At 31.6% G+C, this 25,530-nt stretch overlaps 1 protein-coding gene and 2 long non-coding RNA genes across 4 annotated transcripts; 2 read left to right on the top strand and 1 right to left on the bottom strand.

The window, feature by feature from the left end:
• Nucleotides 1-913: 913 nt before the first annotated feature.
• On the top strand, nt 914-1,436 carry LOC115976289. The gene is made up of 2 exons (XR_004088285.1): nt 914-1,148; nt 1,306-1,436. It is a non-coding gene; the product is annotated as an uncharacterized LOC115976289 (long non-coding RNA).
• A 163-nt stretch (nt 1,437-1,599) lies between these two features.
• LOC115976284 lies at nt 1,600-8,513 on the top strand. 2 transcript variants are annotated; one of them, XR_004088284.1, is made up of 7 exons: nt 1,600-1,627; nt 1,725-1,805; nt 2,523-2,567; nt 5,371-5,501; nt 5,630-5,864; nt 5,952-6,000; nt 8,261-8,513. It is a non-coding gene; the product is annotated as an uncharacterized LOC115976284 (long non-coding RNA). The 2 variants fall into 2 exon arrangements; XR_004088283.1 differs by lacking the exon at nt 8,261-8,513 and adding an exon at nt 6,902-8,149.
• Nucleotides 8,514-10,499: 1,986 nt separating this feature from the next.
• LOC115976243 (linoleate 13S-lipoxygenase 2-1, chloroplastic-like) lies at nt 10,500-25,049 on the bottom strand. The gene is made up of 9 exons (XM_031097419.1): nt 24,632-25,049; nt 23,071-23,342; nt 16,247-16,484; nt 13,730-14,056; nt 13,557-13,642; nt 13,018-13,128; nt 12,614-12,915; nt 11,894-12,160; nt 10,500-11,407 (listed from the first exon to the last, which is right to left on the bottom strand). The coding sequence occupies exons 1-9, from the start codon at nt 24,981-24,983 to the stop codon at nt 10,648-10,650; spliced, it is 2,715 nt and encodes a 904-aa protein (XP_030953279.1). The 5' UTR covers nt 24,984-25,049; the 3' UTR covers nt 10,500-10,647.
• Between the last annotated feature and the right edge of the window lie 481 nt (nt 25,050-25,530).

Here is a 25,530-nt window from a genome sequence, read left to right as displayed (position 1 = left end):
ATTCAATGGTTATAATTTCAATACTCACATCCAAATCCAATAAATAGATATAAAAAGAGTTTGAAACCTTTTTCTTGAAAAACCAAACTCGAACTTATGACAAATTTCATAGACCTAATAATTTCATCGCTTAATCACTTACGTGTGAAGTAGAGTTTGTCTTAAGAAGTTCTCACATGTTCTATAGTTTTGTTAGATAGCTTTAAGAATAAGGACCCTCTTTAAGCGGCAATTTCAAACCTTAGCATCAAAACTCGTGCACTATTCTAAATTCCTAACTCTTAATGCACATAATGAATTGATATGAAATTCAACTCTTATTTTTCAAAATAAAACTTAATTTCAACCCTTTTTCTTCTCTGATGAAAGCCAACCCATTTTTAAGAGAGTGGGAACTAATACTAATAAAATGATGATGATAATATAAAGTTTGGTCAATATATAATTGAATTAATTAGGTTCAATTATGAAATACAAGACGCTTTTATTATTGGCATAAATGCATTTTTAGTCCCTATACACTACAAAAAATGCGGCTACAGGTGAAACTTTGAACCGCGTTTATGAAAAAAGCGGCTCTACCCCTGGATGTATAGCTGCATTTACAAAATGCTGCTATAGACCAGCTTTGAAGCCGCATTTTGTGATGTTGTGGCTGCATTTAGTTGGGCAAGACTTAAGCCACGTTTTTTAAAACGCGGCTACAAACACATCCGGGGTTTTTTTTTTTTTGTTTTTTTTGTTTTTTTTTTTTTTCAATATGGCTAGAGTTTTGTTTAATAAACGCAACTTAAATATGCTTAAACATTTATAGAGCTGCGTTTGATTAAACGTAGCTTCTACATGTCTAGAGCTGCATTTGGTTAAACGCGACTTAAACATTTAGTATAAATATATTTTAAAAAAATCCCTTAACGAAAACACAATTGAAAAAAAAACCCTTAATTACAAAAAACTCTCAGATCACTCTCAACTCTCAAGCTACCTCTCAATCCAACACACTCCCCTCCTTCGCTCACTTCCACCCTCTCTGAATCCCCTTCCTCCCTCTGCTCTTCCCTCCTCTCCATTCCCTTCTCATCGATCGATTCTCTTCCAAAATCAAGAACTTCGGGTCTTGTTCTTACAAAAAGTCTAACCCTTTCAAGGTTGGAATTTGGAACTGGTAACACACACACACACACACACACACACACACACACTCTCTCTCTCTCTCTCTCTCTCTCTCTCTCTCTCTCTCTCTCTCTCTCTGTATGCAATAACAGACAATGGGTTTGATTCACTGATTTTGATATGGGTTTGCAGGCATTTGTCGATAAAGAAGAATCGGCGCTGACAAAGCCCAATCCTCCATCACCGGCGCTGCTTTGGGCCTCTCCCTCTCTCTCACGAACACTCAATCTCACTCAAGACACTCTCACAAGGCCGACTAACAGTAAGTTTTTTAAATTGTTTGTTTTTATTCTTGTTTTAGGGTTCCTATATTTGGTTTAGGGTTTTGATTTTGGGTTTAAATGGACTTTTTGAGGGATTTGCTTCATGGGATTTTGATATTTTGTTGTTTTCTTGCGGGAACAAAACAACCTCTCTCTCAATCTCACTCGGACCTCTCTCAATCTCCTCAACGGTAAGTTTTAAAAAATTATGAAAATTTTCAAATTTCATCTTTGAAATGAAATAACTTAACTGGCTCAATTAATTTTTGTTTGGGATTGCTGGTGTAGGTTGTTGGGGTTGATAATACATTTAGAAGGAATTTTGATTGGGAAGAGTATTTGGAACGAGCTCGAGAGCGTGAAAGATAGGTAATTTATTTTAATAATTACGTTTTCAAAGTTTTTGTTTTTCAATTTTTATTATTTTTTATATTTACATTGTGATGAAAGACAGGTAATTGATTTTATTATTTTCATTTTTTTTTTTGTTGGTAATTGTCACCCATGGTTTAAATTTGAAAAACTGCAAATTCTCACCTCAATTTAACTAAAATATTAAAAAGATGGAGAGTGATGTGGAATGTAGACATGGTGGATGGGATTTGCAGGGTCTACTCTATAGAGAAATTTGCTCTAGTTGTTTAACATCCCTTAGATTTGCACAAAATCTTTTGATGCATAAACATTAATCCAAAGGTTATTAGTGGAGTGGGGATGTTTGGAAAAAACTTTGGCATGGGTTATCTGATCCATTTTGCTAGATGAATCTCATACTCCTCGCTTATAATTATAGTTGGCTAGAGTAAATTTGGGGACATGAGAAGTGCATAATTCATCTTAACCAAGGCAATTTCCTGCTTGAAGAAATCATATTAAGATCCTTGTACATTGCAAAATTCTAGTTCAAGAAAATTTAAAAGGTTTTTCTTTTTTGGCATCTGAAAAAATTCTACTATTTATAACATCTTCCTTCTCTCAGTACTTGTTGTTGATTCTATTTTCCCTTTAAATTGGAACTCATCTCCTGCTTACAATAAATTGATTAATTTATGTGACATTGATGATTATTTATGTTTGTTTTGACAGGTCCTGCGCTGTTAGTTGATGTTCCAAGGGATAAGAACATTACTGGTATGTTCTCTCTTCTTTAATTGAGACCGATTTTACTCTGCTATGCTTGTTGCTTTCTGTTTCAATGGCCATAGCATGTTCCTAATCGATCAGTCTCGTGCATCATTTTTCAAATTTTAGTGAAGATGGATAGAGAAGATTGTGGAGTGGGACCATAGTGATTTGATAAAAGAATGCACCCTTATGTACAGAAATCAATTTATAAATAAGCTTGTTTGTGCCAATCCTCTTTTTCATGCCCTGAATTACTGCCTATTCCCGGGATTTGGGTTGCAAACTATGTGGTGATACCTGTCATTTAATCATGGCTTCTCTAATGTTTCAAAGATTATGAATGTTTCTGAAACTACCAAAATAATAGTTGTAGTGTTGAATAGTAAGTTATATACACATAATATGCTTTGCACATGAATACAAATTTTGCATGGTCATTTGATTAATTGAACTGCCTCAGTTACAGGTTCATCTGATTCCAATAATTACATATATGTATTTTAGCATGAAGCATCAAAATGCAAGGCCAACCATTCTTAAATTCTTATTAATTGGGTTCCAAGGTGGTGGTAGTTATTATAAAAAATGTATCAATGTTGAAAAGTAGTGAATAGTGATTATATTTAGTTCTTATGTAAATCCTTATGTGCTAGATGGTATTGTTTGTATGAAAATTCCCATATCTAACAAAACCAACGAACATGCATCTGTGCTTATTCACATGTAAAGTTGAGAGAGTGGAAATGTGAATGACCTCTCTTATAGATGAATATATGGTAATTTAACTAGAGTGAAATGCAATATGTGATAAAAGATTGTCTATTAAAATGAGAATAAATGTAATTAGATCAAAAGGGATGTATTGATCTGTGCAATGAATGCATGCATGCTCTCTTTTTGTTCGTTTTCTCTTGCTTTTGGGTAACACATGGTTGCTTCTTACTACCATACCTTGCACATTGAACATTAATGAATTTAAGGGTTTCTATTTTTTTTTTCTTTTTTTGAAACATAATGAGAAAGTTGACTTGTGATTGTGAAAGTGTGCATAGTTGCTCTTCCACTGGGCTTTCAATTTTGAACTTCATGCTGTCAAATTTCCAACAATTGATATAAACATAGACTCTATTTATAATAGGCTAGCTAATTGTAATATATTTTAAGTTTCAAAACATGTCCAAGTGTAACATTAATCATGTGTGGAAAATTCTAATTGATACAGTAACTTTACACCCTTAAGATCTGTATGTGCCTGTGTCTTTACAAAAAGCTTTTGGTGTGTTATCGCAAAAATCCTAGTTAGCCACTTTTATTCATTGATTAAAAACAATTTTCTTTCTCCTTTTTATTGGTATACACTAAAAAACAACATTGCACAATATTTGCATTACATGATTAATTAAGTCAAATATTAGTTCAAACAAAAATCAAGGCATGTAGAATTAGAGATTCCATCATCTGAGAAGCATAATATCATCTTTTTAGTAACACAAGAAGGCTTCTCTTTTTTTCTTTTTTTTTGCTTTTTTTAACACAATCTTCACTACACTTATCCTAGATATACATAAAATTATCACAATTAACATTCTTCTTTAAATCCATTATACACCTTCTTGAATTTAGAGATCCATCATTTGAGACACGCTAAGATTTTAGCGTCCACAATACAAGCTGGAGAGACCCCAATTCTTTATAACCGGTTAAGTAAGCCCTACTGCCAGCTTCCTTCCAAACAAAAAGGGAAACAAAATGATGATAAGATAACAAAGTAGAAACCTTAGGATGATTAATATTTAACAGACATTATTAAGTGCCCGTATACACTGTCACTATTTCAAATGCTTTAACTATATCATATTCAATTAAAAAACAACCACATCATCTAATGTTTGGTGATTCATACAAAGTTAATTAGATCCACAATTTCTATATATATATAATTATGTATGAAAGAAGTTAATCTTCTATGTGTGTATTCAATTAAAAAACAACCACAACATCCAAAGTTTGTTGAGTCAGACAAAGTCAAATTCACAATTTATACATATATAATTACGTATGAAAGAAATTAATCTTTTGTGCATATGATTAGGCCGACATATGCCTTTAAATAATTGACCTTTTTTTTTTTATAAACGTCAATGTTATATAATCAAGAAGAAAGAACACTATTAATGAGGACAATTGGTAGGCTATGTTTATTGAAACAAAAGGACTGAATAATATTAATGAAGAGCTTTGCAGTGACGTGAGTGACTATATTACAAGCTCTCTTGATCCAATTAAAAAGACAAGACCTAAGAGTACTAAATAATGGACCTTTTGAGGGCAATAGATTGTCTCTAAGTTAACCTTGAATGTTGTGTTTTTAATAATTTCGAATGAATGAAGTTAATCTTCTCATTGTATGATTGGGCCACAAATGCAGTTAAATAATGAACATGAACGAAGTTAATCTTCTCATGCACATTGTCATACAATGAAACCAGCTCAATCTGATACTTTTCTTCAATCAAACTTGTCACCAGGGTGCAAAAACTTATACATAACCCAATGACTTTAAAAAAACATTTCAGTTCAAAAGACTATGCAGCTTGGGTTGACGTATGTAATATTTAAAAGAGACTCAAAACACAGTTAAGGGTTAGAAGCATACACCTATTGTATATTCAAGGTGCTATCTGTATTATTATTTATTTATTTTGAATATAATTTTTTTACCTAAAAAAAGATCAGTGATGATTAATTCTTTCTATGAAGTAAAAGAATTTTGTATCCATTTAACATGTTCCTTACATATCTTTTATAGGTGATGTCGTTCTCAAAGATTTGAAATTGTAGGTAGAAGCACGAAGTTCACTAAAACTTCTGGTCACTATGCAAGAAAATCCAGACACCCCTTAAAAGCTATTCACCTTCATTTTCTATCATTTTGTCTTGGTTCCCCAATTCCCACGCCTCTCCTTTGTTGTGTTTACTATCTTTCTTAATTTGATGCATACTTGCATCTTTGTAAGTCTTTTTTTTTTCTTTTCTTTTAATTATATACATTCAAATTTGTATCATAGGGCCACAAACCTTTCACAGTTTACCTCGACTCCATTGTCGTCAAGCAAAACAACCCAAAGGATGTCAGAGTTGGAGATGAGTCATGAAGAGCTTAGGGAGCAACTAGCTCAATCTAGGGAGGAACTAGCTCCATCTGAAGCAAGGCACCAAGCACAAATGACTGAAGTGATGATGTTGATGAGAGACATGTTTAACCAACTTAGCCCACTTATGTGTGATTCAAATCCTTCTCAGGTAGCAAATAAATGATATTTAGTGAAACACTACTTTTTGAAATGCATTGTTATGTGATATTAATACGATGCCTTTAATATATTTTAGGGTGGCAATGCTTGATGGGAATTATGGGAATGAAACTGTGAATCCTGAGGTAAAACAAAATTTCTCTAAAAATTCCTCTAAAAACAGTAGCCTACATATATACATACCATGCTATGATGGATAAACTATGAACCTCAATAGTCAGTACAATAGGAAATAAAACTTTCTGCTAGTGAATATGTTATAAAATCTCATAATGCAATTTTATTGTTGTAATATAAGTTGATTCAAGACGCATTTCAAAGGTTTATGATATAGTGACTACTCTAGAGTATCACATTCTTATTTGCCACCTAAAACATGAAGAACACAGTTTCTTGGCATATGCACATCTCCATGACTAGACACATGCACAATACGTAATGTAAAGGAAAAAAACAATAGCTCTCATTATCAACTCAATAATGTATTGCTGAACTCGATTGAATTGGAAGTTTTGACTAGATTTTTTTCTTCTCTCTAAGTTTTAACTCTGATGAATTGACTAAGCATGTTACTACACTACTCTTGTTAAATTATTAACGAATAGTTGAACTATAGCTAGTCTTCCTCTCATGTTACTAAGTTGATGAAAACAAAATAACTGATATGGTAAAGATTGATCCTTGCTTATATTTTCTTTGTATTGTTTTTTTAATCCAAATGAGCTCTCCCTATTTCTAATTATCTAGGTACATAGTCTCGCACCTATCATATATAATCTGTATTACTTTTCCCTTTCATTTTGGCATTTGAAAAGCCAAATCACTCCATAATTAGGCAAAAATAATGCCAAATTATGTCTCTTTCCCTCATAACATTATTCTGCCAAATTGCTCCATAATCATGCCTTTTCATACAAATGTGCATATAAGCATTGCTAAATTTCAATTTTGAATTCATGTTTAGAGTATCATGTATTGCAAGCAAAAATTTGGCAAATTTAACTTGACAAAGAATAATTTGTTTAGTTTTACCATGAAGTGGACAAGAAAGCGTTTTTGTTCACTGAAAGATGTTAAGAAGTATGTCAAAATGGAAGCAAATGAAACTCAGGAAATTCATGAGGCCTCACAACCTGGTGGACATTCTAAGCATGTTGTAAAGTTTTTTGTGAATAGACATGAACAAACGTTTGTATATATATTTTTGTTAACACAAGGTTAGCGATGTTGCTGCTTGCTGGCTGTGGCTGTTTGAGGGCAAGGCACCAAGCACAAAAAAGATATATACAAGATTTTGTATATTTTTTGTGATGTACAAAATCTTGTATAAATCTTTTGGCAATTTTGTTTTGGGAACTTGTGATTTTTTGTTGGGAACTTGTGATGTTGGGATGTAAAAAAATCCTAAGTTGTGATAGCAAGAAAAAAAAATTATAGTCGCATTTTTAAAACACGGCTATAGTTTCTTCCAATGTAGCTAAAAGTGAGGTCTATAGCCGTGTTAGACCTATTGCCGCGTTTTTAAAAACACATCTATAGGCCAGACCTATAGCTGCATTTGTAAAAAAAATGTAGCTATAGACAGAGGAGATAAAGTGAGATTGGGTCACTGCTGTGAATTTGTTTAGGTTTTGGCCTTGAGGGTTCGAACCATTGAGAACATCAGCTTGGGGTTTCGGTCTAAGAGGATGGGTTAGTGAGAAAAAGGTGTGGAGAGATGGCGAAAGACCAAGTCAGTTCAAAGAGAGTCATCGCCGAGTGGTGGCTGTGAGAGGGAAAGTGCTGGTTTTCTTCTCCAAAGACACAGATTTGGGAATAGAGGCGAAGTGCAGGTTCAATCTCTCTCTTTCACTATGACCGAGACCCACGAACCCAATCATCAACAATCGGGTGGCACACACCAACACAACCACCAATGGTGGCCATCGTTATCACTCTCCCTTCCTCTTTTGTTTTCTTTTCTATTTCTCTATTTATTTTAATTTCATTTGTCTTTTTTGTTTTGGGTATGGCCGAGACTCTTCTTTTTTTCTTTTTCTTTTTTGGTTTGGTTTGTTGATTAGGTTTGGTTGCAAGAAATGTGTGTAAATTTGGATTGCTTTCAAAATGGGTGTAAATTCGGATGAATGTGTGTACTGTTGAAGTGTTTGTGTTTTGAATTTTGAATTGTAAATATGTAGGCTTTGATGTGTGTGGATATGTGTGTTTGGGTTTACATGTTCTATGTGTTTCCTTGTTGGATTTATAGATTTGATTTGCTGGAGGTTTCAAGTTTGTGTGTGTTCTTATGTTATGGAGGTTATTGTATTTGTGATCTTGTATTCTAGTTGTGTTTTGAGTTTGTATTCTTAAGATTAAAATTTCGAGGTTGTGTTCATGTTTAAGATGTAATTAGATCTGAATTCATGTTGGGGTCATCTTCGGCAAGATCGGTCCAACGAGAGCATTGCTGGAGAGATCTAGGGAAACAAGATAAGGTAACTAATTATAGATTTGAGATGGGAAATTTATGTTTTTGTCGGTAAAATTATTTTTTCTGGGTTTGTGTTCATGTGATTGAATATTTTGTTTTTGTGTTCTTTCTTGTTCATGTTTAAGATGAGACCAGATATGAATTCATGTGTATTTTAGGTTCTAATTTTGTTTTTTTCATTTTTTATTTTGTTAAAATAGATAAATTAATTTTCAAAATCAAAAGTTGATGTGGATGCTTATGTGTCTTTTTTTAGTCATTATTTTATGCTGACATGACATTTTTTAATATTATTTTATTGGCCACATCAGTATCTAATGTGCCAACAGTGCACTTCATTTGCCACATCATCAATTTTTGTTAAGTGAGTAATGGTAATGACCAAAATGAAACGTGTTAATTGATTTAAGGACTTAAAGTGGTTAAATGAAAATGTAGGAACCAAAATAGAAACTATGCAAAATATAAGGACTAAAAATGCATTTACGCCTTTATTATTTCGTTTTCCATCATTTGGTTACCAAACAAAGGTAACAACTTCAAAAACTTAATCACTGTATTTTGCCAAACACTTTGAATGTTAAAATTATTTAACACAAAAATTATTTCAACTAAGACTATATTTCCGAGAAATAAGAGTAACGTTTTTAATAATTTAGGAAAAATAAATTTTTTTTTTTTAAATTTAGGAACCAAAAAAAAAAAAAAACTTTATAAAAACATTAAGGATGAAAATAACGTTGTTAGGTTCTAAAAATTTAGATTAAATGTTTAGAATCATAGTTGTAATGTGTTGGCAAACCGAGAGTAAAACATGTTTAGTCTAAGTGTTAGTGTGCTTAAGTAAGTGTGTTTCAAGATTTCAAAGTCTAGCTAATTGCAGAAAAGAGAAATCAAGATTTGCCTTTCTTGACCGATCAAAAATAGACCTGACCGATCGAAAATCGCAGATAGGGTTTTCTATAGAAGGTTATTTCAATCCAATCACAACAAAAATATTTAGGGTTTCACTTAAACTTCTCCACACTTTTTGGAGACTTTTTAAAGACATGTGTGTTACTCTTTGTGAGATTTTAGAGGTTCTGTACCTTCTAACTATACAAGATTCTACCGAAGCTTAAACTACAATTAAGGATTGGTAAAACCAGTTGTTGCATTCAAGATCAACTACTAATGGTGATTTGAAATCTTTGAGTGGAGTCTCAAAGTCACAAGTAAGGATGTGCTTGTGTGCTGTGAATCCAAGAAGAAAAGGAGTCCGTAGATTCGGAACTTATATGTGGTCATGTTAGTAAATTACTACATAAGGTAGCATTAGATTTGGGATTAAATCTTTTGTAAAAACTTCAATTCTCTTATAGTGGATTTGGTTTATCTTAAGGATAGTTAGATCAAATTCTCCCCAAGTTTTTACCTTGAAACGAGTTAGTTTCATTAGTTTTCCCAGGTAATCATATCGTGCTATTATTTACTTTTCCACAACTTTGCATGATATGATTATTTGTATTTAACCTAGATCTGAAATATACTCTAAGTAATCACTTGGCTAATATATTAGGTTAAACAATCAGTTTAAGGACTCTAAACAAACTCTCAAACTTTTTTTTTGCATAAATTATAATTTGAAGATATATAATTATATCTACTATATTTAGTCTCAAACAAATCTTAAATAAATTTTTAGCAAGTGATATTTTTCAAATCTCCTCCAAAATATATCGTTGCTTAAGAAGTGTTTTGTTTTATTTGTTTTAGCTTCCATCACATTACATTTTATATGGACATCATATTTATATGAAATTTTGTTTAATTGCTTATATATATAAATATATATATATATATATATATATATATTGTTACTTATTTTAATTAGTTAACAATTTTAAATTAACTTTGCTTTCATTTTTTTTAATCTTGTCCTCTAAAACTAAAATCTTGGCTCCCACACTTTATATATGTATTCATTCAACAAAATGAATTTAATGCAACAAAATCTAAAAAAGGTTTCTCTCCTTTTCATTTCTTTTTCTATTCAACCTTTTATTTTTTAATTTGTGACCAATGATCATGTCTGTATTTGTTCAATGTAGGTGGTGGTGGTTGTTTTTGTTTAAAACTTTTTGTAATTTGATTATTGCTATATATTGAAAATGAAATAATCTAGTTCGTGCCATTGAAGATTAATCTGGTTCATGCCATTGAAGATGAGGAAATCCAACTTATTTTTTGTCCAAATCTGCCATCTGACACAAAAGTTCTCAACCAACAATCTACATTCGCAAAATACACATTTCTAACTTCAAATAGAAATGCTATAAGGAACTCCTTTTCCAGTGACTCCAGGAGGTGAGAATGGCTTCAAGAGCTCATATGGCACAACCCCAGCTCCACTTCTGTTCTTCAAATCCCTATTTGCATTCCTCTCATCAATAGTCCCCTCAAGCTCCTTCAACCTCCCACTAAACTTTTCAAAGGCTCCCTTTATAAACATGTCCTCAGACCATGCTGGCTCTATTTTCTCACCTAGATACTCCTCATCAGGTGAATGGTTTGATAGTACATCCAAAATAGCCATAATTCTTGTTGCTTGAATTTGTGAAGGGAAGCATTGTAAGAGTGCACCTTCAGGCTTTTTCAAGAAGTTGTCCCAAACCTCTTTAGAAGGCTCTTCAGTGGGCATATTGGTTCTAGCAATGGTAGGTCGGTTAGGGAAATATGCACCATAAGCATACTGTCCAAAGTTCACGGCTGCATGGTGACCGGATGCCACCCACACGATTGTTGTGGTGATTTCAATGAGGTCTTTCGGGGTTTTGAGGACTGGCCACCATGGTTCGTCCTTCTTGTCAGCATGACCTTCCGTTCGAATCTCATTCCACCATGCTTGGAGCTCTTGATCAGATGTTATAAGGCTAGGGTTAGGGTAGTAGTGGTTGACATATTCACTAACCCACTCTTTGATAGCATCCCAAAGGAGAAGGCCATCATTGGCAAAAGGGTAGTCCTCAATTGAGAGCTTTAGACCATGTGGAGCAGTTGGATCCTCAACAGCCATCCCCCTGTAAAGTAAAAATGTTAGTATATCAGTTAGTCCTCTAATGGAGAGTAAGCTATGAAATGGGGTGTCAATTGTAATACAATTAAAATTGCTAATATTGCTCCTTTTGATTTCCAAGAACTTGTAAGGGAAACTCACAAAAATGAAAATTTTTAAAATATTATTATGGATATTACAAATTTTACTAAATAAAAGTTTTTAAAAAAATGTGCATGTATCACAAAATAGTTATTCAAATATTTAATATACGTGGAATTAGTACTTATCATAATTATTGTCATGTCCGTTTGTAATCATTTTCTAATAAATTTTTGAAAGCAATCAATACATGTAGTCTACTTTGAATAGTATGTTGAAAATTCATAACTAACAAGTTGTGGTAGGAAATGTATAATAAGCGTAAATTCACTTGGTGTCATAGACAATGACATAAGGTTTGACTCAATGAATTATTACTTGTTTAAGAAATGTTTGTTTTCAAATTTACCTGCTAATTAAGTCAGCTGGTAATGCCTGCAAATTGAACTGCCATTGTTTGTCATAGGCAACCGAGCTAAACTCCAAGGAGTATTTGCCAGGTGAGAATGAGCTCTCAATGATCCCTCCGGCATTGATAAGTGCTTGTCGAGCAAGGGCATTAATCTCCATAGTGTACCGAAAATGAGGGTGCAACAGTCTATAAATTGGGTGCATCACACTAAGTTGCCTATTTGTTGCAATTATATAAGGTTCTGTAGCACAATGAGTCCTTAGCCTGCAAAAGAGACGAAGAAAATCCCTTCTTAATAGATTATTTCTCAAGGCCACTCAATATATATATATATATATATATATTTATAATTTTAATACATGCATGGACTTGTTTGTAGGTGTACATATTTCTCTTTTTTAACTACACTTCTTGTTGAATAAAATCTCACCCCAAAATTAGGGTCAAGTCCCATGAGGTTATTTGGAATAGAATCTTCTCTAAAGTCTAAACTTGAAATGAAGAGAATTCATATTTCATGATTAAATTCATAGGTAGAATGGTAAGGCTCACATCACACTTTCAGAGAGAGAAATGTGCATGGCCCTCAAACTTTTCTGAAGGCAGTTAAGATTAGATTTGAGGTATAGATGCTAGAAATTATTTTAACTAACTAATGCAGCTCCTTTCACATAAAGATGAACAAATGCAAAATCAAAATTTACAAGTGGAACATACCAGTGACTAACAAGTTGGTGATAACCAGAATCGTGGGCAAGCACATGAGCTTTGGCCAGCCTCCAAAGCCAGACACCAGTAGCATCCCAAGTAGGAAGGTAGACATCTTTCCATTGTGGCTTCCCATCCATTGGTGGCCGAGTCAACTCAATGGCCAGTGGCCTTAATGTGCCATTTGGGGTTAGGAAGAAGAGCGTCCGTGATCCATAGAGAGTTGTGCCTTTAATTTCTCTTACTTTGCTCACATATGGCAATAATAGATCATGGTAATCTAGAACAAACAACTTCTTATTTTTTATGGCCTACATGAATTCAATTTATAAAAAATTTTGTGTCAGAGATAGTACCAATTATATATATTAATGATGCATATAATTAATATTCTAAAAATGATATTGTGTCACCTCATTCACTGTCATGAAACCTTTGATCTCTCGTTCAATCAATTCTGTTGTGATGGCTGATTCTGCTGGGCCATAAATCTTTGGGTCAAGTTGACTTTTCAATGGCCATTCCTGTTGGAATATACAAGTTGTGTCCAAATTAATTAAATGATTAATATAACATAATTAAGTCAAACTAATTAACTAAAGTTTTTGGATAAAGTGTTCTTATATATTATATTAACCTTTCAATTAGAATCTCCCAAAAATCCCCAACAATTCCTTGCAAGGAAATACTCAATCTTAGTTTCGCATTTGTGTTAGTTTTTTTTTCAACTATAATTTAATTGTTACAACAAGTAGAAGAAGGAGATTCGAAACCAACAAAATACCAAGACACAAGGTTTTTGGCTACTCAATGTGTTTGTTAACCTCTAATTAAAGCTAAACCACATGTGTTACCTATGATTATATGTTCCAATTATCACTTATATTCCATCCAATTTCTTTGATGCTTAAATATGCTCCATGCTATCATGGTATATGTCCACAAATCATACCGTGACCAACTTTATGCTACATGGGTTGAGACCAGCAAGAGTCTGCCTAGCGAACTCCTCATCCCTAAACCAAAAGAATTTGTCTCCTGCATGTGTAAAAACCACTATTTAGAGAAAGTGTAATAGAGAGGAAAGACTATTCAAAGATAAGTTTTATGTGTATGTTTTCTCACTCTCCATTGTTTCTGGTGTCTCAAACCGCAACAAACCATCTTCAGCATCATTGATAGCCTTGATAAGCCTAGGCAAGAGGGTACTGAAAAATCCTGTTTTTTGGTTTTTAAGAGGTGGCAAATTAATCCCTTCATTGAAAAGTGAATCAATGGCCGTGAAGTAGGGGAATCCAAGGTCAGCATCAATGATAGCAGTCTCTAAAGATGGCACCAATGCATGGATCACTGAGTACACCGTCTTTGCTGAGAATGTTAGTTGTTTTACTTCTGCGAAGCATTCATCTCTGGGAACATATACACTGCTGCTCCATTCCTCCGACAATGGATCTACATACAAAGTAATTGTTGTTAGGATACAAAGTGTAAAATGAATAGAGGGCTACATTTACTCGTACCGATCGATATTTTATTTTATATTTTCTTGAAACCCTAGCAAAATAGGAAACCCTAACAAAAGCCTATTTTTTAAAACATATGAATGATGGGTTAAATTTACATGATCATGATATTTTATTTTGCTCTATTTATTCTTTCTTCTCCAAAAGCCCTAGCATATTGGAAAACCCTAGATGCATCTCACTGATTTTCAAAACCTGAGGGGCCATTGACCCCTGTTCAACCCTCCCATGTTAGATTTTTTTCCCCCTTTTTTTTTTGTTCGGTAAATCTGTATTTCAAGAATCTCTTTTAGCTTCAGTTTCAAACTTTCAAAGCTCAGTCAAGGAAAAATCTTTTTTTGGTCCATTGGAAGTCTGTTAGTTCTTGGAATACACATTGACCAACAATTTTCTCACAGACTTTACACCTCTTTACCATTTGAAAAAGAAAAATGTCCTGTTAGATAGAATTATTGTAAGCAGTGTGATAACCTTGTATTGTCAATTGGGATAATTCTTTTTGTAATTGCACCAATTATATAATTTTTGTGGGATTAATAGTATTTTTTAGCAAAAATTAGATCCACTTACAACTTATAAGATAGTATAATTGAATGAGAGATGACATGCATTGAGAGATACTCTTGATATCATCGACAATCAATGAGGCAATCACACACAACACTGTAATGAATTATTGATTAAGATGGAAATTTTTATCAAATAGAATATAGAATTAATTAGAATATGAATTACAATAATATAGGAATTATTTAAAATTTTTATTTAGTTAGAATTCAGTCATTGAAGAAAAAAGGACTCCACCACTGTAAAAGGAGGGCAATAATTTTATCATAAAAGGGAAAGAATTTTTGAGGAAACCCTTAAATTATGTCCTTTTTTTTTTCTTTTTTTACTTCATATTTATCTTTCTACCTACCTTCCGGACAATGATATATATGAAAGCAACCCAGCTAGACTACGAAGCATAAGTCTCCTCATTAAAGTTAGGTCATTCAACAAATTCAAATGATGACAAGCTATACGATAGCTAACCTAGAAGTAAATATCTGGTTCTCTTAAAAACTAACAGGATAGATTGATTGGCCATTCCATGTTCAGGTGATGGTGCTTTCTGAAAAAGAAATATCAGAGAAACACATTGAAATTCTCTTCTAAATGACAAGATTAGAAAAGAATCAATCCAGTAAAAACAAAATGAGATATTTTTCCTTATATATATATATATATATATATATAAAAAGAAAAAAGAGAGAGAGAGAGAGAGATTTTTCAGTTACTATCAAGCAATCAAAATCAAAATTAAACTCAATTTACCATATATTAAACTTATCGCTAAATAATATGTATTTAATTAATAAATAAATATACATAAATTGTAGAAAAATACCAAATATAATTTACTATATAAAAAAAATGCTTTAATATTAGGTTGTTTTAGTCCAATAAAACTAGATATATATCATACGAATAATTGGTTTGTATTTGATTCTCAAAAAAAGGGTTTGTCTTTAATTAATATATGTAACAATGTAAAAGTAATTACATTACTAAACGTGGAAAAGTCAAGACTGTAAAAGAAAAAATCCAATATTTTGGTTTTACTATTAGACACTACGTCAGATAACGTACAAACTTGGAGAGCTACAAGACAAATCTAGCATGATAGGTTTACATGTCCCGCGTGATATAAGTGTCATGTCATTTTATTTTTTTATTTTTTAAGGAACAAGTGTCATGTCTTTAACCAGGACAAAATAAGTGTCATGCATGTCTAAACTGTCACAAAGATTATCCGAATTCTATTATTATTATTCTCTTTCTTTTAAGAAAAAAATTGTTTTATATTTTTGTTTTTATGAAATGCACCACTTTTAAGTATGCGAGCTCTAAGATGGGTGTAAAAAATACCATCTCTTTTTAAACCACACCTTAACTAGATCCTTACTGTTATTATTGCTCTCTCTCTTTTAAGGAAAAATTTTCTTATATTTTTGTCTTATGAAATGCGCCTTTTGTAAGTATGCGAGCTCTAAGCTGGGTGTAGAAGATACCATCTCTTTTTAAACCACACCTTAAAAATGAAAGAAGAAGAAAAAAATGCATAGTAATTTGGTACCTGTTTTACACCTAGGCCGCCCAGTCCTACAACGTCTAGGATAGGGGTGCTCTTTGCCACCGAGTACAGGTCTTTTAAGATCCACACTACTATCAGGATTTCCAATATCATTGTACACATCGTAGTCGTATATTCTCTCAAAGCTCTTACGTTCTCCTTGGCCATTGCCTCGCAAAATCTCAAGTTCTGTTTCTCTTAACCTGCACAGCCCACTTGGTGTCTGTGATGGCAAGTATGACTGTTCCACATTGAAGATATATGTGTGAGTGTCACAATCCAAAAATATATATATCAACAAGAAGTGTTAAAAAGAGACAACATTTACATTAATTGCTTTGTTACATTATGAAATATGCATGAAATATTTATTATATTTGGTATCAAAAACTCAAATGATTTGTATGGAATGAAATTGACATCCCTTAGGTTTTATATATTCATAATCAAGCCTCATGTGTTATCCATTATGGCATCATCCCATTGTTTTAATAGACTGCTTCTGTCCACCCTCTGTTAAAAATTATTAGGGAAATCAGAAACATGAGATTTACATATATGCACTCACTCATCCATATCTCTATATCTGATCATTCTTGCTTATTCTCAAATATATGACTCACTTTCATCAATGGTTTTATATAATGGAAAGTAATTTATTTGACTAATTCTCATATGACCATCTTTCATTAATGATGTAACAGAAGTGGTTAAAAATAATTTATTTAAATAATTAGATATCTTATGGCTGTGATTAAATTAATTTAAAAAGAGAGTATCAATTGAATTATGTATAATAATAATAAAAACATAAATAAGTGATATTTTACTCCTTTTATTTGGGTAAAATACAAAAATTATCCTTAATGTTTAGGCTAATGTCAAGTATGTACTACTCAAAGTTTTCAAAAATATCCAATTTGTCCCCTAAACACAAACTGCACTTAGTATTATTTATGTTCATTTTCATAAAGCTAATTTATGGTTAAGTTAATTGTAACAATACAATCCCACGGAGATGGGCATCAACCAAAAATGAAGAAGTAGAAGAATGTTTCAAGGAACTAAAAAACTTTGAAACGATGTTTAGAATTATTGAACTTCGGGTTAAATTGGATATTTATGAAATTTTGGATAATGTCTCACATTAGTCCAAACATTAGCTAGGGATCAATTTTTTTTATCCTTTTATTTTTATGCCAGTATTTTACAGTTATTTCATTTTTAATCTTTTTTCTTTTTTTAAATCTGATTAAAAAGATTCGCTTTAATGAAATAAATCATAAAAAAAGATGGGTCATAAACACAATATAACAAGTAAGAGTTCGTTTGAATACCGCTGATTTTGCTGAAAACTGAAAACACTGTATCAAATAATTTTAAACGCTAGCTGATTATTTTTGGGGCCAACTACTATAGCTCAGTTGAAAGTATTTAAGCTACGCGTTTTTGCTTTCTTTCTTTCTTTTTTTTTTCACTCCTCTCCCACCCTAACGCCTGTCTTCGAGAAGAGAAGTCCACGCCCACCAGAGAAATCCATGAGGAAGACAACCTAGTCTGACGCAAGCAAAGAGCTCAGAAGAGAAATCCACAAGGAAGACAACCCAATCCGACGTCAACGAAGATCGGGTTCCCTCTGGTTTACTCTTCCTTCCATAAACCCATTTCACTCCTCTCGCACCCTAACACCTTTCTTGGTTCACTTCATTTTGTTTTTGTTTACTGGTAACAATGGCAAAGTGGGTTTTGTTTGGTTTGGTTTTGTGGGTTTTATTAATTGAGTTTTGGCTGGGGTTTTGGACTTATGAAGATCTAATGTTTTAGTTTCTTGATTTGGGAACTTGGTGGTGGTGGATGGGTTGATCCGCGGTGGGTTTGATGGGCTGATCAACAGTGGGTTTGATGGGTTTGATATGGGAACTTGGTGGCTGAGATTGGTGAGGTTGAGATTGGTGATGGGTTTGATTTGCGTTTGATGGGTCTATCCGTTTGATGGGTTTGATTTGGTTTTGGTTTCATTCGGATTTGATAGGTTTGATGGGTAGATCGGTTTTGATTTTTTTTTTTTTCATATGAGTTTGATAGGTTTAATCTCAGATTGGTGGCTTCTATCTTGGTTTTGGTTTCATTGTTTTGATGGGTTTGCTAGGTTTCAAGAACATGAATAGTCATGTTCTTCCAAAACGGATACTTCCAAAACGGTTTTGGTTTCACTATTTTGTTAGGTTTGCTAGGTTTTAGATTGTTGGGTTTGCTGGAAAGAACATGAAGAACACAAAGAACAAGTTCTTCCAAAAAAAATAATGAAAAGAAAAGGAACAGTACACGCATGCTAGTACACGAACTAAAGAATTATTGAAAAGGTGCATTGAGGAAAAAATAACTACACGTTTTAGTTCCAAGTACTGTAGCCATGGGTCCCACATGCTAAACATCCCAAAACACTGTATCCAAACGGATACTAAGGGTCCGTTTTGATACAATTTATTTTACTGAAAAACTAAAAACACTATAACAAAATAATTTTTAAATGTGTGAATAGTGTTGTGGGACCCATGAACAGTGCGTGAATAGTACATAAACAGTGTACTTTGTCTCCAACATAGTAAATCCATGTGCATGAACAGTGCGGTTACTGTTCATACTCGCTGGAAAAAAAAAATAACAATATGCAAAAAATGCAAACGTGAATCCAAACACTCACTAAGGATATGTTTGGATACCACTTATTACTGAAAACACTATAACAAAATATTTTTTAAATATGTGAATAATATCGTGAAACTCAATTTTAAAATTATTTTTATTAAAAAAAAGTACTTATGAGTCTCATAAACAGTACGCAAGACCCACTAAAAAAAAAAAAGGGTGAGACGCAGCAGAAAATCTAAACACACACTAAATCAAACACAAATGGTGGACCCCTGATTATCACTATAATTATGGCACCTGTCATCAGGATTGTCCTTGACATTTGATTTTTTTTTTTTTTTTTTTTTTTTGAGGATCATGATTTTTCTATCATAATTGATAGGATGGAGATAAGATTTCATATTTCTTCCTGCCATCCCAGTGGTCCAATAACCTCAGTGATTTTGATGGGTGATGCATTGAAAATCTAATCATAATTCTGTGACTTGTGGTTGAATGCCTGGTTCATAATTTTGAAAAAAACTTGTGGTCCAATTGATTTTTATTCCCTAAGAATGTAATATCTTTTAACAATGGTTAAACATAGTTTATTATAATTGATATATGATTTTAAAAAAAATGATGTCAACACTAAACTCAATTAAAAATAGTGTTACTTCAATTATGACATGTAATATAAATAGTTGTGAAAAAAAAAGGTTAGAAAAATGGTATTCCTAATATTACTTTTTCTCCTTTAAAACAACTAGGTTTTTTTTTTTTTTTTTTTTTTTTTTTTTTTGAGAAACTTAAAACAACTAGGTTTTGAATCTATGGCTTATGACAAAAATAAACCATGCATAGCAATTTAATTGGCTTTTAAGGAAATGTTAATAAATGTTTTAAGAGTACACATCAATCGTTCATTTTGAAAAAGTTTTTATGAAGAATTGAAAAAAATATCAAAATAGTTAATTACTTTTTTATTTTTCTATAAAAAATTTCTAAAATAGTTTACTAATATATGTCCTAAGATACATATTAGCATATCCCAAGATTTTATTAATATATGCCTAAAAGGAGAACCAACTTCACAAATAATCACATGTATGAGTTTAACTTAGGCAGCAAAACATGAGCAAATAAAGGCATGTTTGGTTGCGTACATCATTTTTTTGGTTAATTAAATTAAATAATATAACACATATTTTTATAATATCATTTTACCTACAAATATTTTTACAATATTTAAACAACATTGTTAAAAGAAAATTGTCCAACGAAGATTCACATCAGGCTGAGATTGAAAGATTGAAAAAACAACTTTTAATCTCAACCATTAAATAAAATATATTTAAAAAGAGTAAAAAAGTTAAAATTAAAAAGTTAAAAAATTTAAAAAAATTGTGAGGAAAGTGGAGGTATTGCAACTGATGTGAATCCGTCCAACGAGATCTAAACTTTAACAGAGCAGTTTACCCCAAAAAAAGAAAAAAGCGCTTTAAGTTTTTAACAGAGTACTGATAGTACTATATAAATCTCAAAAGATGCGAACACTATTCATGAAATGGGATTCACCATTCATTTAATGACTTTTGTTACGTACAAAGGTGTAAGAAATTGACAAGCATGTATAGCCAATGAACTTGAATACCAACGACATGTCGCCGTCAAGTGGCTGTCAGAAACATTTTCTTGTCCTGGGGTGAACTTATGATGAAATTCCATTTTCTATTTTCTTTTTATGGAGAATTCGGTTGCTCCGAGAAATTAATTAATCGATGTAAAGTTTTCCATGGTAGAATAAAAAAATTGGGATTCAAATCTTGTTTTACATCAAAAATTAATTTATATATTAATTTAATAAAAAACAATTATTATAAAATTAACATTATAAATTAAAATTCTATTATATTTTTTTAATAAAAAAATATGCAAGCCAGAAAGGACAATTAGAGAATAGAGAGTTGGCCCCTAAACTGCAAAAGAGTTCTATTCAACAAACAATAATTGCATATGTTGTTCATTTATCTAGCTGAATAATTTAGAGTTATTGAGGGGAAAAAAATACAGAAAGTAGGAAATTGTTACTCTATTTTTTATTTTATTACTCGCAAAATTATCTTAATCTCATGCCAATCCATTACTTTAAGTACTTAATGAGCCAAGGTCTGTTTAGGAGAAAGGGAAAAAATAAAAATGGAAAAGTTTACACTATCTTTTGTGGAAAACAAAATAATTATGCAACTGTTTCCGCATGGTCCAAAAGAAAGGGGAAAAAAAGCCTGATAAAGTGACAATAACACAATCATATAGGCTAACTATTCAGAAAGCATCTCATAAAAAAAATAAAAAAAAAAACTTGTGATGAAGTGACCATAAAAGAACTGTAGACATTATCTTCCTATATTTTGATTTTTTGAGAGATTGTTTTGATCTGAGTATTATTGGGTTTGCTTGTGTCATTTCTTATTTGATGAAAATTATGACCAAAAATTTAATGAGAATTGTGCTGGATTATAGAGGAGAAAAGAAATGTATAGAAAACAAATTTTCTGGGTCCACATTCTGCAATCCGGCCAATTTGGGCGTAAAAGGAAGCAGAAAAACCCAAATAAAAAAGTGGAGTCTACATTTTTTACTTTTTATGGCTTGAATTTTTACTTTTGTCCTTATCTTTTATATCTCTCTCCCAATATTTCTCTTCCTAATTTATGTGGGCATAAAAGTAGAAATAATAATTTTTCTTTTTCTTTTCTTTTTCCTCTGCAAGTCAAACAAAGGATTACTTCTTTCTTTTCTCATTTTCTCCCCATTTCCAAACATATAAAAGGAAGTGTTTTCTTTTCCTTTTCTCCTCTCTTACTTTTCCTTTCACTTTTACTTCTTTTCCTTTCTCGTGAAACCAAGAGACCTCCGTTTATCTCTCATGTCAAAAATAAGAGTACATTTGCTTCCCCTTGAGAAACAAACAAAATGCACACTGTAGGTGATTGACTAAAGCTGTTCTTGTTACTCTTTTTTTTTTTTTTTTTTCTGAATAAAAAAAAAATTACCATGTTAAGGAAAGAAATCAATGAATATAATGTATTCCTTATTTGCAATTATTTCCATAATTGTATCTCTTCATTTATATAAAGTTATTATGAAGAAATTATAAAATTTCATAATAGCTTAAATTCTTTTCATTTCTTTTAATAATATTTTTCTTTAACCGAATTATTTTTACTTTTAATTGTTTTGACCTTTTATCTTTTGATTATATATTTTTTTGATAAGTTAAACTTAATATTTTTTTTTTTAATTTATCATTGAGATATTTGTTTGAATATTGACTCTATCTATTTATAAAATGTAATTTAAGGGTTTAATCCTTTAAAAAAAAAATAAAAAATTGTTGAGCACATTATGTTTATTATACAAAGAGTGCTCAATAATTAGTATTGTTTTAAGTATCCACTAAATGCTTATCTATTTTATTGGTGAATATTTTAAATCATTTTCTTTTGTAATTTTTCAAAAACTGGTTATTGATTGTTAATTTATTTTAGATCTTTGTAACATATTCTTAATTTTTTATTGTATTTTAATTGAGCTTACAATTTAACCAATGATCTATTAGTTGAATTAATGATCATAGTTTATAACGGGTTAAGTTCCAGTCTAAATGGAATATCCAGTTTCCTTCTCAAAAGTTCAAGTCTAACTGCCATTGGAATAAAAAGCTGTTTGTCTTTCTTTTTTTTTTTTTTTTTTTTTTTTTTTTTTGAGAAACTAAAAAGGTGTTTGTCTTTTACCTCCAGCATTGGATTCTTATTCCTAATAATTTGTTGACTCATAAATGATAATTATATTAATCAAATCCTTACTTTAAAATATCAATATTCTACTACATTGATGTATAACTACAAGCAAGGTTTTTTTTTTTTTTTTTTCTGCAAGTGGGCAAGCACGTTTATATAATTATATGTACTTCTGTATGCAATGCATTTATAATTGTTTGAAGGTGATGCACAAGCATAGTAATTTTTTTCTGCATAAAGATCATGTCTATATGTACTTGTGTAAGCAATTCATTTATATTTATTTGAAAGTATGGAGTATATATAGTCTGGTTAATGTAAACTCTTAGAGCATATGTTAATTATCTATTTTAGAGAATTTTTAAAACCAGTAAATGCTTAAAAGAGGCTGACCTTGTTTGAAAAGAAGACCCTCTTCTGAGGATTGTCATACTTTGAATGCACCCATGAATTACAGTTCACATAAACAGGGCCATTAGAGAAGCCATCAAGGATAATATCCTGAAGATACATCTCATTGTGGTGCTCATTCTCCACATAAACAGCCCCAATCTCTCCAAAATCTACTGGAACTTCAAAACTTAACTCATACTTCACCACACCGTTCTCTTCGCCCTTCGTCCTGTGTGCGTAACCCTTGATCGTGTCCTTCTCTAATCCCGTCTCTTCAAGAATAAAAAAAATTAGATAGTTTACATAAATAGTCACATCAACATACAGTTCAATAGATGTAGCCTTGAAAGCATACTCAAATATGTACATAAATTAATTGTACATTTATTTTATGTCCTCTATCATTGACACTAAAACCCAACCTAATTTCTGTATTTCGTACGTTTTTTCCTTTTTTATTTGGGACCGATGTTTTCATCTTTGCATTTTCTATATCTCAGTTTATTGGGACCATTTGTTAAGGACAGCTAGATTATTATTATTATTATTTTTTCATTTTAATGGCAAAGTCATAATGCACTTGAAAATTCACAAGTTGATTATTTCTATCTTTCTCTCTCTCGCTAATCGCTATCTCTCTCCTACATATATAAACAAGCACCAATAACTTACACGCACACATATTGAATTTTCTGAGAGTAAAGATATTGGAAGAATAATCTATCTATTTGGTGGTGAATATCATATTTTGAACAAAAATCTTCAACCTTTAGCGGATTTATAAATTGTTTGTTGTGAATAAAAACCCTCAACATGGGTGCTCTATCTATGGTCCATCAAATAAAACTTATCACATATTTATTATTATTTTTAATTATTAAAAAAAATCATAACATACTGTGGAATGTAAAATAGAACATTCACTGTAAGATAGAGAATCTTTTTTTTTTTTAATTGTAAGATAGAGAATCTTTGTTCTTGTGCTGTACAAACTCTTGAACTTTATTTTTTATATATGTTATTGAAATGAAGAAAATTAAAAAATGATACCCGAAACTTCAGCAAAAAGTTTTTCCTTTTAGTTTAAAAGGGACCCCTTTTCCCTAAAAAAAAAAAAAGGAAAAAAAAAAAGAAAAAAAAAAAGGACCCCTTTTAGTTTGATCCATGGAAATATTTAGAGCTCAAAAGTTATAGATATCTTTCTGGTTGCAGCATATATTCTTAAAATGGGGGCATCGAATTGGTACCCACTTAACTCTAGTCTTCACACATAATATGTAGAATTTGTAAAATAAGTAGAGGAAGAAAACAAAGAAATTCATTGCAAAGAAGAAGGAGAAGGAGAGGAAGAAACTCACTGCAAACAGAACAAAAAGTAAATAAATAACGAGGAAATTAAAGAATTAAACCAAAACTAAGAGTCAATTTTTTTTTTTTTAAAAAAAAAAAAATCAAAATGGAGAAGAAAAACCACAAACTCTTCCTTCAAATTTACGTTCTATATAATAGCTAAAATATTGTCATATATATGCTTATTTTAATTTCTTGGACCAATACTTACTAGGATCAAGCTCTGCTTGAACGAGCTCCAAGAGAAGGGTTTTACCAAGTAAGTCCTGTATATCATCTAGCCCTCGGTCTATCCCAAGGTTTGTGAGGAACCCACCAACAGTAGGTTTCACAGTTACAATGGCTTTCACAGAAACACTCTTCTCTGTAGAACTTGCCACAGCCTGAGCCTTTATGTTGTTAGGATTGAACCCAACTCGAACAATATGTTTGTTTTTTCTGCAGAAAGAGTGCATTGAAATGGGAAGGGGAAGTGAAGCATTAAAATTGCCATGGATGAATGGCTTGTGTAACAGGAAGGGAACTTTGGTGGAATTTGAGAGGTGAAGCTGTGGCTTCAGCATTTTTGGTAGTTAGAGAATCTATGGTTAAACTTTAATTTGTGTAAAAGTTTGGTATCTAAGCACTTATTTATATAGACATATTAGATATAGCATGTTAAGAAATACATCCACGAGATTCATACGCGCTATTGTTTTTCATTTCCACGTGAAATATTTAAGGTCAGAATTGTCAAATCATTATCTGTCCTTGTTCAGTGAGATTGCCAGAGACTCGGTCTACATTATCCGGACCGAGGTAGGAAGAAAATTAAAAAAACATTTTCAATAGTATAGTTAGGTATAAGCAATTAAAATGAGGTTATTTTGAATTTTCATTTTTCTCATTCATTTCTATGTTTATAAAATTAATATAGTTGTAGAATTATATAATATTTTTTTCATATATATAATTCAATAATTGCAATGGGAAAAATGGAAGGATTTGAATTCTAAATATCTACACTAAAAACACCAAAATGTGAGAACTTTTTTTTTTTTTTTTTTGAGAATCAAATGTGCGAACTAGTTGAATTACAAGGCCTTTAATTTGTTAAAAATAATATTGTTC

This window comes from Quercus lobata, chromosome 1, assembly GCF_001633185.2.
Source record: "Quercus lobata isolate SW786 chromosome 1, ValleyOak3.0 Primary Assembly, whole genome shotgun sequence".
Taxonomy (NCBI): domain Eukaryota; kingdom Viridiplantae; phylum Streptophyta; class Magnoliopsida; order Fagales; family Fagaceae; genus Quercus; species Quercus lobata.
Note: the sequence above shows the minus strand (reverse complement) of the source record. Positions and strands in the feature narration are given on the sequence as shown.

Excerpts from the sequence above, each read along its gene's own strand:
- LOC115976243 (XM_031097419.1), bottom strand. The coding sequence starts at position 24,983 with ATGCTGAAGCCACAGCTTCACCTCTCAAATTCCACCAAAGTTCCCTTC. Across the intron at positions 13,129-13,556 it reads GTAGCATAAAGTTGGTCACG|GAATGGCCATTGAAAAGTCA; the intron begins GTATGATTTGTG and ends ATATTCCAACAG. Across the intron at positions 12,161-12,613 it reads CACCAACTTGTTAGTCACTG|GCTAAGGACTCATTGTGCTA; the intron begins GTATGTTCCACT and ends TCTCTTTTGCAG.